This window comes from Lagenorhynchus albirostris, chromosome 6 (genome assembly GCF_949774975.1).
Source record: "Lagenorhynchus albirostris chromosome 6, mLagAlb1.1, whole genome shotgun sequence".
Taxonomy (NCBI): domain Eukaryota; kingdom Metazoa; phylum Chordata; class Mammalia; order Artiodactyla; family Delphinidae; genus Lagenorhynchus; species Lagenorhynchus albirostris.
Window position 1 is genome coordinate 93,998,390 of NC_083100.1, and position 13,897 is coordinate 94,012,286.

Genomic DNA, 13,897 nt, shown 5'->3' on the forward strand with positions numbered 1-13,897 from the left:
ACCTGTGTGCAAGCACAGGTCACTGTCCACACCTCCCCTCCTGGGAGCCTGTGCAGCCTGCCACTGCCAGGGTCCAAAGATCCAGGGACAACTTGCCCGGGAGAATGCACGGCGTGCCGCAGGCTGGTGCAATATCACGCTGGCTGCTGCCACCGCAAGCTCACCCCACACACGTACCCCTCCATCCCCGCCCCCTGAGTGAGCCAGAGTCCGCGAATCAGCTGCTCCTTTAACCCCTTTTATTCTGAGCCATGTGGATGAAAGGCTCTTGGTGCTCCAGCCAGGAGTCAATCCTGTGCCTCTGAGGTGGGAGAGCCAACTTCTGGACACTGGTCCACAAGAGACCACCCAGCTCCACGTAGTATCAAATGGCGAACATCTCCCAGAGATCTCCATCTCAACACCAAGACCCAGCTTCACTCAACGACCAGCAACTACAGTGCTTGACACCCTATGCCAAACAACTAGCAAAACAGGAACACAGCCTCATCCATTAGCAGAAAGGCTGCCTAAAATCATAACAAGGCCACAGACACCCCAAAACACACCACCAATCGTGGACCTGCCCACCAGAAAGACAAGATCCAGCCTCATCCACCAAACTACAGGCATAGTCACCTCCACCAGGAAGCCTACACAACCCACAGAACCAACCTTAGCCACTGGGGACAGACACCAAAAACAATGGGAACTATGAACCTGCAGCCTGTGAAAAAGAGACCTCAAACACAGTAAGATAAGCAAAATGAAAAGACAGAAAAAAACACAGCAGATGAAGGAGCAAGGTAAAAACCCACCAGACCTAACAAATGAAGAGGAAATAGGCAGTCTACCTGAAAAAGAGTTCAGAATAATGATAGTAAAGATGATCCAAAATCTTGGAAATAGAATAGAGAAAATACAAGAAACATTTAACAAGGACCTAGAAGAACTAAAGAGGAAACAAGCAATGATGAACAACACAATAAATGAAATTAAAAATACTCTAGATGGGATCAATAGCAGAATAACTGAAGCAAAAGAACGCATAAGTGACCTGGAAGATAAAATAGTGGAAATAACTACTGCAGAGCAGAATAAAGAAAAAAGAATGAAAAGAACTGAGGACAGTCTCAGAGACCTCTGGGACAACATTAAACGCACCAACATTCGAATTATAGGGGTCCCAGAAGAAGAAGAAAAAAAGAAAGGGACTGAGAAAATATTTGAAGAGATTACAGTTGAAAACTTCCCTAATATGGAAAAGGAAATAATTAATCAAGCCCAGGAAGCACAGAGAGTCCCATACAGGATAAATCCAAGGAGAAACACGCCAAGAAACATATTAATCAAACTATCAAAAATTAAATACAAAGAAAACACATTAAAAGCAGCAAGGGAAAAACAACAAATAACACACAAGTGAATCCCCATAAGGTTAACAGCTGATCTTTCAGGAGAAACTCTGCAAGCCAGAAGAAACTGGCAGGACGTATTTAAAGTGATGAAGGAGAAAAACCTACAACCAAGATTACTATACCCAGCAAGGATCTCATTCAGATTTGCTGGAGAAATTAAAACCTTTACAGACAAGCAAAGCTGAGAGAGTTAAGCACCACCAAACCAGCTTTACAGCAAATGCTAAAGGAACTTCTCTAGGCAAGAAACACAAGAGAAAGAAAAGACCTACAATAACAAAGCCAAAACAATTAAGAAAATGGGATTAAGAACATACATATCGATAATTACCTTAAATGTGAAAGGACTAAACGCTCCCACCAAAAGACACAGATTGGCTGAATGGACACAAAAACAAGACCCGTATATATGCTGTCTACAAGACACCCACTTCAGACCTAGGGACACATACAGACTGAAAGTGAGGGGATGGAAAAAGATATTTCATGCAAATGGAAACCAAAAGAAAGCTGGAGTAGCAATTCTTATATCAGACAAAATAGACTTTAAGGCTATTAAAAGACACAAAGAAGGACACTACATAATGATCAAGGGATCGATCCAATAAGATATAACAATTGTAAATATTTATGCACCCAACATAGGAGTACCTCAATAAATAAGGCAAATACTAACAGCCATAAAACGGGAAATCGACAGTAACACAATCATAGTAGGGGACTTTAATACCCCACTTTCACCAAGGACAGATCATACAAAATGAAAATAAATAAGGAAACACAAGCTTAAAATGATACATTAAACAACATGGATTTAATTGATATTTATAGGACATTCCATCCAAAAACAACAGAATATACATTTTTCTCAAGTGCTCATGGAACATTCTCCAGGGTACATCATATCTTGGGTCACAAATCAAGCCTTGGTAAATTTAAGAAAACTGAAACGTATCAAGTATCTTTTCTGACCACAATGCTATGAGACTAGATATCAATTACAGGAAAAGATCTGTAAAAAAATACAAACACATGGACAGTAAACAATACACTACTTAATAACCAAGAGATCACTGAAGAAATCAAAGAGGAAATCAAAAAATACCTAGAAGCAAATGACAATGAAAACACGACGACCCAAGACCTATGGGATGCAGCAAAAGAGTTCTAAGAGGGAAGTTTAGAGCAATACAATCCTACCTTAATAAACGGGAAACGTCTCAAATAAACAACCTAAACTTGCACCTAAAGCAATTAGAGAAAGAAGAACAAAAAACCCCCAAAGTTAGCAGAAGGAAAGAAATCATAAAGATCAGATCAGAAATAAATGAAAAAGAAATGAAGGAAATGACAGCAAAGATTAATGAAACTAAAAGCTGGTTCTTTGAGAAGATAAACAAAATTGATAAACCATTAGCCAGACTCATCAAGAAAAAAAGGGAGAAGACTCAAATCCACACAATTAGAAATGAAAAAGGAGAAGTAACAACTGACACTGCAGAAATACAAAGGATCATGAGAGATTACTACAAGCAACTCTATGCCAATAAAATGGACACCTGGAAGAAATGGACAAATTCTTAGAAATGCACAACCTGCTGAGACTGAACCAGGAAGAAATAGAAAATATGAACAGACCAATCACAAGCACTGAAATTGAAACTGAGATTAAAAATCTTCCGACAAACAAAACCCCAGGACCAGATGGCTTCACAGGCGAATTCTATCAAACATTTAGAGAAGAGCTAACACCTATCCTTCTCAAACTCTTCCAAAATATAGCAGAGGGAGGAACACTCCCAAATTCATTCTGCGAGGCCACCATCACCTTAATACCAAAACCAGACAAGGATGTCACAAAGAAAGAAAACTACAGGCCAATATCACTGATGAACATAGATGCAAAAATCCTCAACAAAATTCTAGCAAACAGGATCCAACAGCACATTAAAAGGATCATACACCATGATCAAGTGGGGTTTATTCCAGGAATGCAAGGATTCTTCAATAAATGCAAATCAATAATGTGATACACCATATTAACAAATTGAAGGAGAAAAACCATACGATCCTCTCAAATGATGCAGAGAAAGCTTTCGACAAAATTCAACACCCATTTATGATAAAAACCCTGCAGAAAGTAGGCATAGAGCGAACTTTCCTCAACATAATAAAGGCCATATATGACAAACCCACAGCCAACATCGTTCTCAATGGTGAAAAACTGAAACCATTTCCACTAAGATCAAGAACAAGACAAGGTCGCCCACTCTCACCACTATTATTCAACATAGCTTGGGAAGTTTTAGCCACAGCAATCAGAGAAAAAAAAGAAATAAAAGGAATCCAAATTGGAAAAGAAGAACTAAAGCTGGCACTGTTTGTAGATGACATGATACTATACCTAGAGAATCCTAAAGATGCTACCAGAAAACTACTAGAGCTAATCAATGAATTTGGTAAAGTAGCAGAATACAAAATTTGTGCACAGAGACTCTGGCATTCCTATACACTAATGATGAAAAATCTAAAAGTGAAATTAAGAAAACACTCCCATTTACCATTGCAACAAGAAGAATAAAATATGTAGGAATAAACCTACCTAAGGAGACAAAAGACCTATATGCAGAAAATTATAAGACACTGATGAAAGAAATTAAAGATGATATAAATAGATGGAGAGATATACCATGTTCTTGGATTGGAAGAATCAACGCTGTGAAAATGACTGTACTACCCAAAGCAATCCACGGATTCAATGCAATCCCTATCAAACTACCACTGGCATTTTTCATAGAACTAGAACAAAAAATTTCACAATCTGTATGGAAACACAAAAGACCCCGAAGAGCCAAAGCAATCTTGAGAACGAAAAATGGAGCTGGAGGAATCAGGCTCCCTGACTTCAGACTATACTACAAAGCTACAGTAATCAAGACAGTATGGTACTGGCAAAAACAGAAATATAAACCAATGGAACAGGACAGAAAACCCAGAGATAAACCCACGCACATATGGTCACCTTACCTTTGATAAAGGAGGCAAGAATACACAGTGGAGAAAAGACAGCCTCTTCAATAAGTGGTGCTGGGAAAAGTGGACAGGTACATGTAGAAGTATGAAATTACAACACTCCCTAACACCATACACAAAAATAAACTCAAAATGGATTAAAGAGCTAAATGTAAGGCCAGACACTATCAAACTCTTAGAGGAAAACATAGGCAGAACACTCTATGACATAAATCACAGCAAGAATCTTTTTGATCCACCTCCTAGAGAAATGGAAATAAAAAGAAAAATAAACAAATGGGACCTAATGAAACTTCAAAGCTTTTGCACAGCAAAGGAAAACATAAACAAGACCAAACGACAACCCTCAGAATGGGAGAAAATATTTGCAAATGAAGCAACTGACAAAGGATTAATCTCCAAAATTTACAAGCAGCTCATGCAGCTCAATAACGAAAAAACAACCCAATCCAAAAATGGGCAGGAGACCTAAATAGACATTTCTCCAACGAAGATATACAGATTGCCAACAAACACATGAACGAATGCTCAACATCATTAATCATTAGAGAAATGCAAATCAAAACGACAATGAGATATCATCTCACACCAGTCAGAATGGCCATCATCAAAAAATCTAGAAACAATAAATGCTGGAGAGGGTGTGGAGAAAAGGGAACACTCTTGCACTGTTGGTGGGAATGTAAATTGATACAGCCACTATGGAGAACAGTATGGAGGTTCCTTACAAAACTACAAATAGAACTACCATACGACCCAGCAATCCCACTACTGGGCATATACCCTGAGAAGACCATAATTCAAAAAGAGTCACGTGGGCTTCCCTGGTGGCGCAGCGGTTGAAAGTCCGCCTGCCGATGCAGGGGACGCAGGTCTGTGCCCCAGTCCAGGAGGATCCCACATGCCGCGGAGCGGCTGCGCCCGTGGGCCATGGCCGCTGAGCCTGTGTGTCCGCAGCCTGTGCTCCGCCACCGGAGAGGCCACAACAGTGAGAGGCCCGCGTACCGCAAAAAAAAAAAAAAAAAAAAGAGTCATGTACCAAAATGTTCATTGCAGCTCTGTTTACAATAGCCAGGACATGGAAGCAACCTAAGTGTCCACTGACATATGAATGGATAAAGAAGTTGTGGCACATATGTACAATGGAATATTACTCAGCCATAAAAAGAAACGAACTGAGTTATTTGTAGTGAGGTGGATGGACCTAGAGTCTGTATACAGAGTGAAGTAAGTCAGAAGGAGAAAAACAAATACCGTATGCTAACACATATATATGGAATCTAAGGGGAAAAAAAAGGTCATGAAGAACCTAGGGGTAAGACGGGAATAAAGACACAGACCTACTAGAGAATGGACTTGAGGATACGGGGAGGGGGAAGGGTAAGCTGTGACAACCTGAGAGACTGGCATGGACATATATACACTACCAAACGTAAAATAGATAGCTAGTGGGAAGCAGCCACATAGCACGGGGAGATCAGCTCGGTGGTTTGTGACCACCTAGAGGGGTGGGATAGGGAGGGTGGGAGGGAAGGAAACACAAGAGGGAAGAAATATCGGAACATATGTATATGTATAACTGATTCACTTTGTTATAAAGCAGAAACTAACACACCATTGTAAAGCAATTATACTCCAATAAAGATGTTAAGGGAAAAAAAAACCTATACATGTGTTAAAGTTCAGTGAACTGTTCACCAAAAACAAAAAAAAGGTCAATTTACTTTATGCTAATTTTAAAAATAAAATGTTTAAAAAGCAAATGGGAATATTAAAAAAAAAAAACTACTGGGAGCTCCCTGGTGGCGCTGTGGTTAAGAATCCACCTACCAGGGCTTCCCTGGTGGCGCAGTGGTTGAGAGTCCGCCTGCCGATGCAGGGGACACGGGTTCGTGCCCCAGTCCGGGAAGATCCCACATGCCACGGAGCAGCTAGGCCTGTGAGCCATGGCCGCTGAGCCTGTGCGTCCGGATCCTGTGCTCCACAACGGGAGAGGCCACAACAGTGAGAGGCCCGCCCACCGCAAAAAAGAAAAAAAAAAAAGAATCCACCTACCAATGCAGCGGACACAGGTTCAAGCCCTGGTCTAGGAAGATCCCACATGGTGCGAAGCAACTAAGCCCATGCGCGACAACTACCGAGCCTGCGCTCTAGAGCCCTCAAGCCACAACTACTGAGCCCACGCACCTATAGCCTGTGCTCTGCAACAAGAGAGGCCACCACAATTAGAAGCCTGTCCTCTGCAATAAAGAGTAGCCCCCGCTTGCTGCAACTAGAGAAAGGCCGCGTGCAGCAACGAAGACGCAACGCAGCCAAAAATAAATAAAACAAATAAATTTACTTTAAAAAAAAACTACTAACAAGTGACTTCCGTTAATAAAGAAATCACTAACAAGTGATTTATTAATTTCATACATAGAAAGGTTTCATGTATTTATTCAATGAATATTTAACTATGGACTACTTGTCAAATACACTTTTTTGAAATATATATTAAAAAGCTGAACAGAAATTATATAACAGCAGTGAGATTTTGATATATGCACTATGTGTTATTATCTTATTAAATCCTCACAGTTACTCTCAAAGGCACTTATTATTTATTATTCTTACTTTACCAATGCAGAAACCAAATCAGAGAAATTAAATAACTTGCCCAAAGTTGCTGAGATAATAAGTACTTGAGCTAGAAATTAAACATTAGTTTGTCTAATTCAGCGTCTGACCAAACAGTAGATGGTCAATTAATGCTGAATGAATGAATGCACATAAATGCATGCTCTATGATACAAGCTGCCTTCTGACATATTTTGTCATGTTAAATGTATGTATTCACATTTTAAAAGATAAAAATCTAGATAGATTAAATTAAATGGGTAATTTATTCATTAAATTCCTTTTGTAGTTAAGTTCACAGTTTTTAAAAGATCAGATTAAAATAACAGGACTATTTGTGAAACATTAACCAGTTTATTGCACTTGCAAATAGTTTTCTTCTTTTTAGTGCTACATAATCTACTTGATATAGTAATCACAATGGAATGAAGAAAAAAGAAACAAACACAGATACTGTCATTTTCCCTTTCCTTAGAAATTCTTTAATAAAAAAAATCAAAAGACCAACTCACACCAACAGAATAATTTAAAACCAGTATATAAATTTCCTTCAACTAGGTCTCCTTCCTTGACCATATACTCATACTTGGGCCATTTTGATGGTAGTATGTTTTAACACCAACCTCTTCAAAATAAAGAGATGCTGAGAATAATTGAAAAACGATTAAAAGACCTTTAGAAAGTTTAATAGACGTAAGAGAGTTTTGATGTTATCACATAACTGTTTGAGATCAACATTTTATGTCAATTCAATTTTCAGCAATATATATTAAGTTTCCTATGATATTTAAGCGTTCTATGCTAGTCATCAGAATTATAGTTAGGTACAACCTAGATTATGACACATACTGTTCAGAAAGGATTTAACAGCAGGACTATGACTGCTATCCTCAGAAAGGCCTACTTCTAAAGCTGCCCGTTGGCTGGTACCTGGGAACCTGGATTTGTGGAGGCGTCTCACCATTTTCCCTAACTGATGAGTTACTGTGCCTAAACTGTTTGTACAAACAAAGTGGTTTATGCTGAACACCTGCTTTCCTTTTAGGAGTCTGAAATTTTGTTATGTAACAGTCAGAGGGTGCCTACGTGACCAGCCCCTAATTAAAAACCTGAGAGCTGAGGCTTTAACAAGCTTCTCTGGTAGAAAACGTTTCATATGTGTTGTCACAACTTGTTGCTAAAGGAACTGAATATGTCCTCTGTGACTCCATTAGGAAAGGACTCTTAAACACTTGCACTTCCTCCAAACTTTGCCTAAGGCACCTTTTCCCTTTGCTGATTTTGCTTTGCATGCTGTCACTCTAAGAAATCCTAGCAATAAGAGCAACTACATGCTGAGCCCAGTGGGAACTCCTAGAAAATCATCAAACCTGGAGTCAGTCATGGGGCCTTCCTGACATACATACTAAAAGTTATCTGAGTAAAATGTATACTTACCATCTTACCAGGCAATGTGCTCTGGGAGGAAAGTCATTATTCATACACAGCAAATCTTGCATAGATTGTGGAATAACATCTACAGAAATATTTGATAATTAAAAAGTGAGTATGTTCATTCTAAGGCAGAATTTTATCACATGATTTAAAGAAATCATTCTATGACATGTCTTGCTAGTCCATGTAGTTTTGCGACTGCTTAACGATTTGTATCTAAGGCTAACTCTAAGCTTTGGAGGAAGACCAGTGTCTCGCTTGCTCTCTCCCTTTTCTTTTAAAAAAAAAAAAAGTCCATAAAAAAATATATATTGATATATATATCATTCCCATGTTTATATTTTCCATTCTTCTAAATCATGATTCAAACAATTTCTCATTCCTTACTAGAAAACCTTGTTTTATTTGTTCTTCTTAGCCTGCCCTTGTCTTTACTTTTCTCCAAAATTAGAAGTCTGTCAACTCTATACACCTCCCATGGCTAGCCTTTGCTCACCCCTGGCCGTCTTAAATATTCTTGTAAAACCACTACGCAGCTTCTCCTTTATAACCCATATATCTGTAAGTACATGCATTACTATCCATAATAAGATACTAACATCAATGATAATTACTTACACTCGTAAATGCATAATAAATTCAAAGCATAAAGAATAATGTTTATAAAAATATTTCCTGGAACCTCCCTGGAGGTCCAGTGGTTAGGACTCCGCACTTCCACTGTTGGGGGCGCAGGTTCGATCCCTGGTCGGGGAAGATCCCGCATGCCACGCTGTGCAGCCAAAAAAAAAACCAATTTCCTTTTGCTGTATAGCTATACTTGCTGAGCAAATTTGTATTTTGTTAATTTGAAAAAAGAATAGGAGAACACTAATGACTTGATGCTCTAATTAAAACAATAAGCAACTCCAATAAATAAAAGACCGGTGTTCAAATCTTCTGACCTGTGATAATCGTTTTAAACATGTATCTCCAAATTAACTGAGCTAATGGTTTGCTTGTAGCTTCTACCATTAGTTACAGCTTCAATCACGACCAAATTAAAACTGCCCAATACATACACACATGCAGCAATAATGCCTTAACTACCTTAAATCCATTCACCTTCTCTCATCATCTATTCATCTATTCTCTCATCTCTATTCATCTCAGAAACACTGATTCTAGGGGCTTCCCTGGTGGTGCAGTGGTTGAGAGTCCGCCTGCCGATGCAGGGGACACGGGTTCGTGCCCCGGTCCGGGAAGATCCCATATGCCGCAAAGCGGCTGGGCCCGTGAGCCATGGCCGCTGAGCCTGCGCATCCGGAGCCTGTGCTCCACAATGGGAGAGGCCACAACAGTGAGAGGCCCGCGTACCGCAAAAAAAAAAAAAAAAACTCTTAAAATGGATCTTTCTCTTAAAATGACTGATAATATAAAATCAAGTTGCCTTTGCAAGTTTGTAAATTATGCCTAGCAAATAAAATATATGCCTTTTTGGGGAAGAAACTAACTCTTAAAATTATTTATTAAGGGTTTCCCTGGTGGCGCAGTGGTTGAGAGTCCACCTGCCGATGCAGGGGACAGGGGTTCGTGCCCCGGTTCGGGAAGATCCCACATGCCGCGGAGCCTGTGCTCCGCAACGGGAGAGGCCACAGCAGTGAGAGGCTCACGTACCGAAAAAAAAAAAAAAAAAAAAAATTATTTATTAAGCTGCAAATGATGTTTGCTAACTTGAATACTAACTGCAATGCTTATACAAGAGCCTGGTAAACATCAGTAATCATGAGATAGGTGCTTATGTACAGTATCTTATGAAATCCTCCCATTAACCCTCCAGGTAGTATTACTCCATTTTACAAATGAGATCAGTCAAATTTAGAAAGGTCAAGTAACTAGTAAGTAGAAAAACCAGAATTTTAATCCACTTGATCTGACTCTGAAGTCTGGGGTATATCCAAAACATGACACTGACTAATCAATAACTTTTTTAAAATTCTTCAAAGCCCAGCTTAGTTACTTAATTCTCTATAACATCTTCTCTAATCTCTCTGGACTAAAAGTGATCTTTCCTATTCTGAACTCCAGTAAGACTTTGTGCTTTGGGATGGCACTTACCACTTTTTACCTCTTACTATTGTTACTTACTTATAGACCTTATCTCCCCTACTGGAATGTAAACTTTTCTCAGTTGGGCTTAGCAGAGTACCGAGCACATCTCAGGCATTCAATAAATATGTGCTGATTTAATTAATTTTAAAATAAATGATGCTGCAATTTTTCCTCTGCAAAGATCATACTCTATTTCAGATGTGAAACGACTCTGCATATGTAAAATATCTCCAGAGGATACTACTTAATTAAGAGAACTAAATTCATAATTCAAAATTATAATCACTCTTACAAGAGTTTAAAAATATGTAGTACAAACTTACCTTCTAATACTTCATCCTTTCCTTCTTTATCAGGGAATTCTTGTACAAGATAATGATGAGTGATTGAGAACTTGAAATCAGCAAATGAAATCTCATCTGATTTCTCTTCCCATGTGCCAGAAGTAAATATACCCTGTATTTAACAAAAAAAACAAAAAAAGGAAAAACATCTACTTTATGGTATTCAATAGTTACCATTAGGTTTATTAACCACAGATCTTTTTTCCCTTTTTCTGCCCATTAATCTAAAAGTTCGATCCTATATTTATCCTTCCCATAATAAAAGGAAAAGGAAAAATATGTAAGTGAATAAACAAAGAGGAAATTATTTTATAAACTATTTATCAGTGCTCCTTTAGAAGAAAATTCCCCTAGAATATTAACTATCAAGTGACTTACAAAATTGTAATTTTCAAGTAATTTTTGTAAGATGAGTCTCTATATAAAATCATGAATATACAGTAAATCCCATGCCTCTTCACACACCAATAAAACCCCAACACCTTCTCTACCAACAGCAGAATCTGTGAGTAGTTTTTAACTGAAAATAGTTAAGTTTCATAAATTTTAAAAATTATAAAAAAATACACAATATTATTTTTATTATAAAGATCTCAAATCTAATAACATCACTACATGGTACACAGAATTACTGGATATCAGAAATTGCTTCAGAAAAAGAAAAGCAAATTTGTAAAATCAATTTAAGTCACATGAAATCTGTAGTACTTATTTGCTTAACAGGTTCTGCAAGCTTCTTTATCAACCTTTGGCATTCAAATATTTTCAATTAAACAGCAACTTCTTCATTGGAAAATATTTTAATTAAAAATTCCAAACAGCCCTCTTACTTACACAACATAACCATAAAAAAGGATTTTTGCCACAAGTCCTCTAGTCTCCCATAGCTATTCTTTCCACTGGAGGGATATTACAGATAGTCATTACAGCATAGCACCACCACTACAAGGCAGAAATACCAACTCAGCAACTTCCAAATACACATAGCCCAAAACTAGACAGGAAAAATGTAAGGAATGATTCTCTGCATTACTGAATTTTTTAAAAGTGTTTTTCAGACTGTACCTAAGTTTTATGTGTTCCTGGCAAGGTATTTATAATTCTGAATCTTTTTATTAGGAGAATAATCACCATGTATGATACATATCAAAAACTATGATTTTTATACACTGGGTTTCTTTAAAGTGAGGTTAACCTGTGTTAAGATATATATGGCCTGTACCAAAAGTCTCAAACTGCAGCAAGTAATAAATGATATACGTAAGAGCTTGGTTTGCTAGGAAGAATGCCCACAATAAAGCAGTGAAAGCTAAAACTAAGGTGGGGGGGAAAGTCCGGAAAGTGAGAGATAAGTCCCCTTTTCAAGCTTGCAGAAAACCTGAAATTTTTTTTTGCCATATTTTTAATTGAAATATAGTCAATTTACAATGTTATGCTAGTTTCTGATGTACAGCAAAGTGATTCAGTTATACAATCCATACTTTTTCATATTCTTTTCCATTATGGTTTATTACAGAATACTGAATATAGTTCCCTGTGCTATACAATAGGACCTTGCTGTTTATCCATTCTATATATAATAGTTTACACATCTGCTAGTCCCAAACTCCCAGTCCTCCCCTCCCCCTTGGCAATCACAAGTCTGTTCTCTATATGTCTATGAGTCTGTTTCTGTTTCATAGGTAAGTTCATTTGTGTCATATTTTATTTTTCTTTTCTTTTTGCAGTACCCGGGCCTCTCACTGTTGTGGCCTCTCCCGTTGCGGAGCACAGGCTCCGGACGCGCAGGCTCAGCGACCATGGCTCACGGGCCCAGCCGCTCCGCAGCATGTGGGACCTTCCCGGACGGGGGCACGAACCCGTGTCCCTTGCACTGGCAGGTGAACTCTCAACCACTGTGCCACCAGGGAAGCCCTGTGTCATATGTTAGATTCCACATATAAGTGATACCATATGGTATCTGTCTTTTTCTTTCTGACTTACTTCACTTAGTATGATAATCTCTAGGTCCATCCATGTTGCTGCAAATGGCATTATGAAATATTCCCTTAAAATGATACAAGAAACATTATCTGACCCTAATCCTGCATTCTAGGTACAACTGTCAACCTTACTGAACAGCTATCTCAAGGTGGATTTGGTTGTATTCAATATAGAGGGCATGCAGGTTCTGTATCCAAAACAAACTTTTTAAGATAATTTAGCTTAACTGAAAAACAACACTCCAACCTCCCTCCTTCCATTCCATTATGATACAGTCACTTGACACCAAATTCCAGTATGGTGTATATTTACTACTAGAACCAGAAAGGATAACTCTAGTTCAGAATTAATCTAGTAATTCATCAAAAATAACTTCTGATGGCCCTAATTAGAAAATAAAAAGAATTAAGCACACAGACTAGAAAGAAAGCTGTCTGCATTCACAGATGGCATGATTATGTACATAACATATCCAAAGGAATCTACAAAGTACCAAAACTAACTGAGTTTATAAAGTTGTGGAATTCAAGGTCAGTATACAAAAATCATGTGAATTTTTATATACATATACTGAGCAAACGCTTGGGAAATTAATTTTTTTTAAATACCACTCTTATAACATCAAAAAAAATCAAATATCTAGTGAAAAGACAATGAAAGATGAGCAAGAACTCTACCTAAGATACCTCAAAGCATTACTAAAAGATATTAAAGACCTAAACAGAGATATTTCATGTACATGGACTGGAAAACACAACACCATTAAGATGTTGATTCTCCCAAATTGATCTATAACTTCAACACAATGCTAATCAAAATCCCAGCAGGCATTTCGTAAAAACTGCCAAGCTGATTCTAAAACTAACATGAAAATCCAAAGACCCTAGAATAGCTAAAATAATTTTTGATGAAAAGTATACTACCTGATTTTAAGATTTACTTTGCTACAGCAATTAAGACAGTACAGTACTGGCATAAGGACAAATAGATCAATGAAAC

General features: G+C 38.0%; 1 protein-coding gene across 5 annotated transcripts in view; it reads right to left on the reverse strand.

Annotated features, from left to right (window-relative positions):
• Positions 1 to 13,897, reverse strand: part of RAB3GAP1 (RAB3 GTPase activating protein catalytic subunit 1) — a 125,404-nt gene that overhangs the window by 73,788 nt on the left and 37,719 nt on the right. For all 5 annotated transcript variants that reach the window (XM_060152988.1, XM_060152989.1, XM_060152987.1 and 2 more), the window contains exons 4-5: positions 10,895 to 11,027; positions 8,484 to 8,562 (exon numbers count right to left, since the gene is read on the reverse strand). In XM_060152988.1, coding sequence (XP_060008971.1) covers positions 8,484 to 8,562; positions 10,895 to 11,027 — 212 coding nt within the window. The remainder of the gene's footprint in view (positions 1 to 8,483; positions 8,563 to 10,894; positions 11,028 to 13,897) is intronic.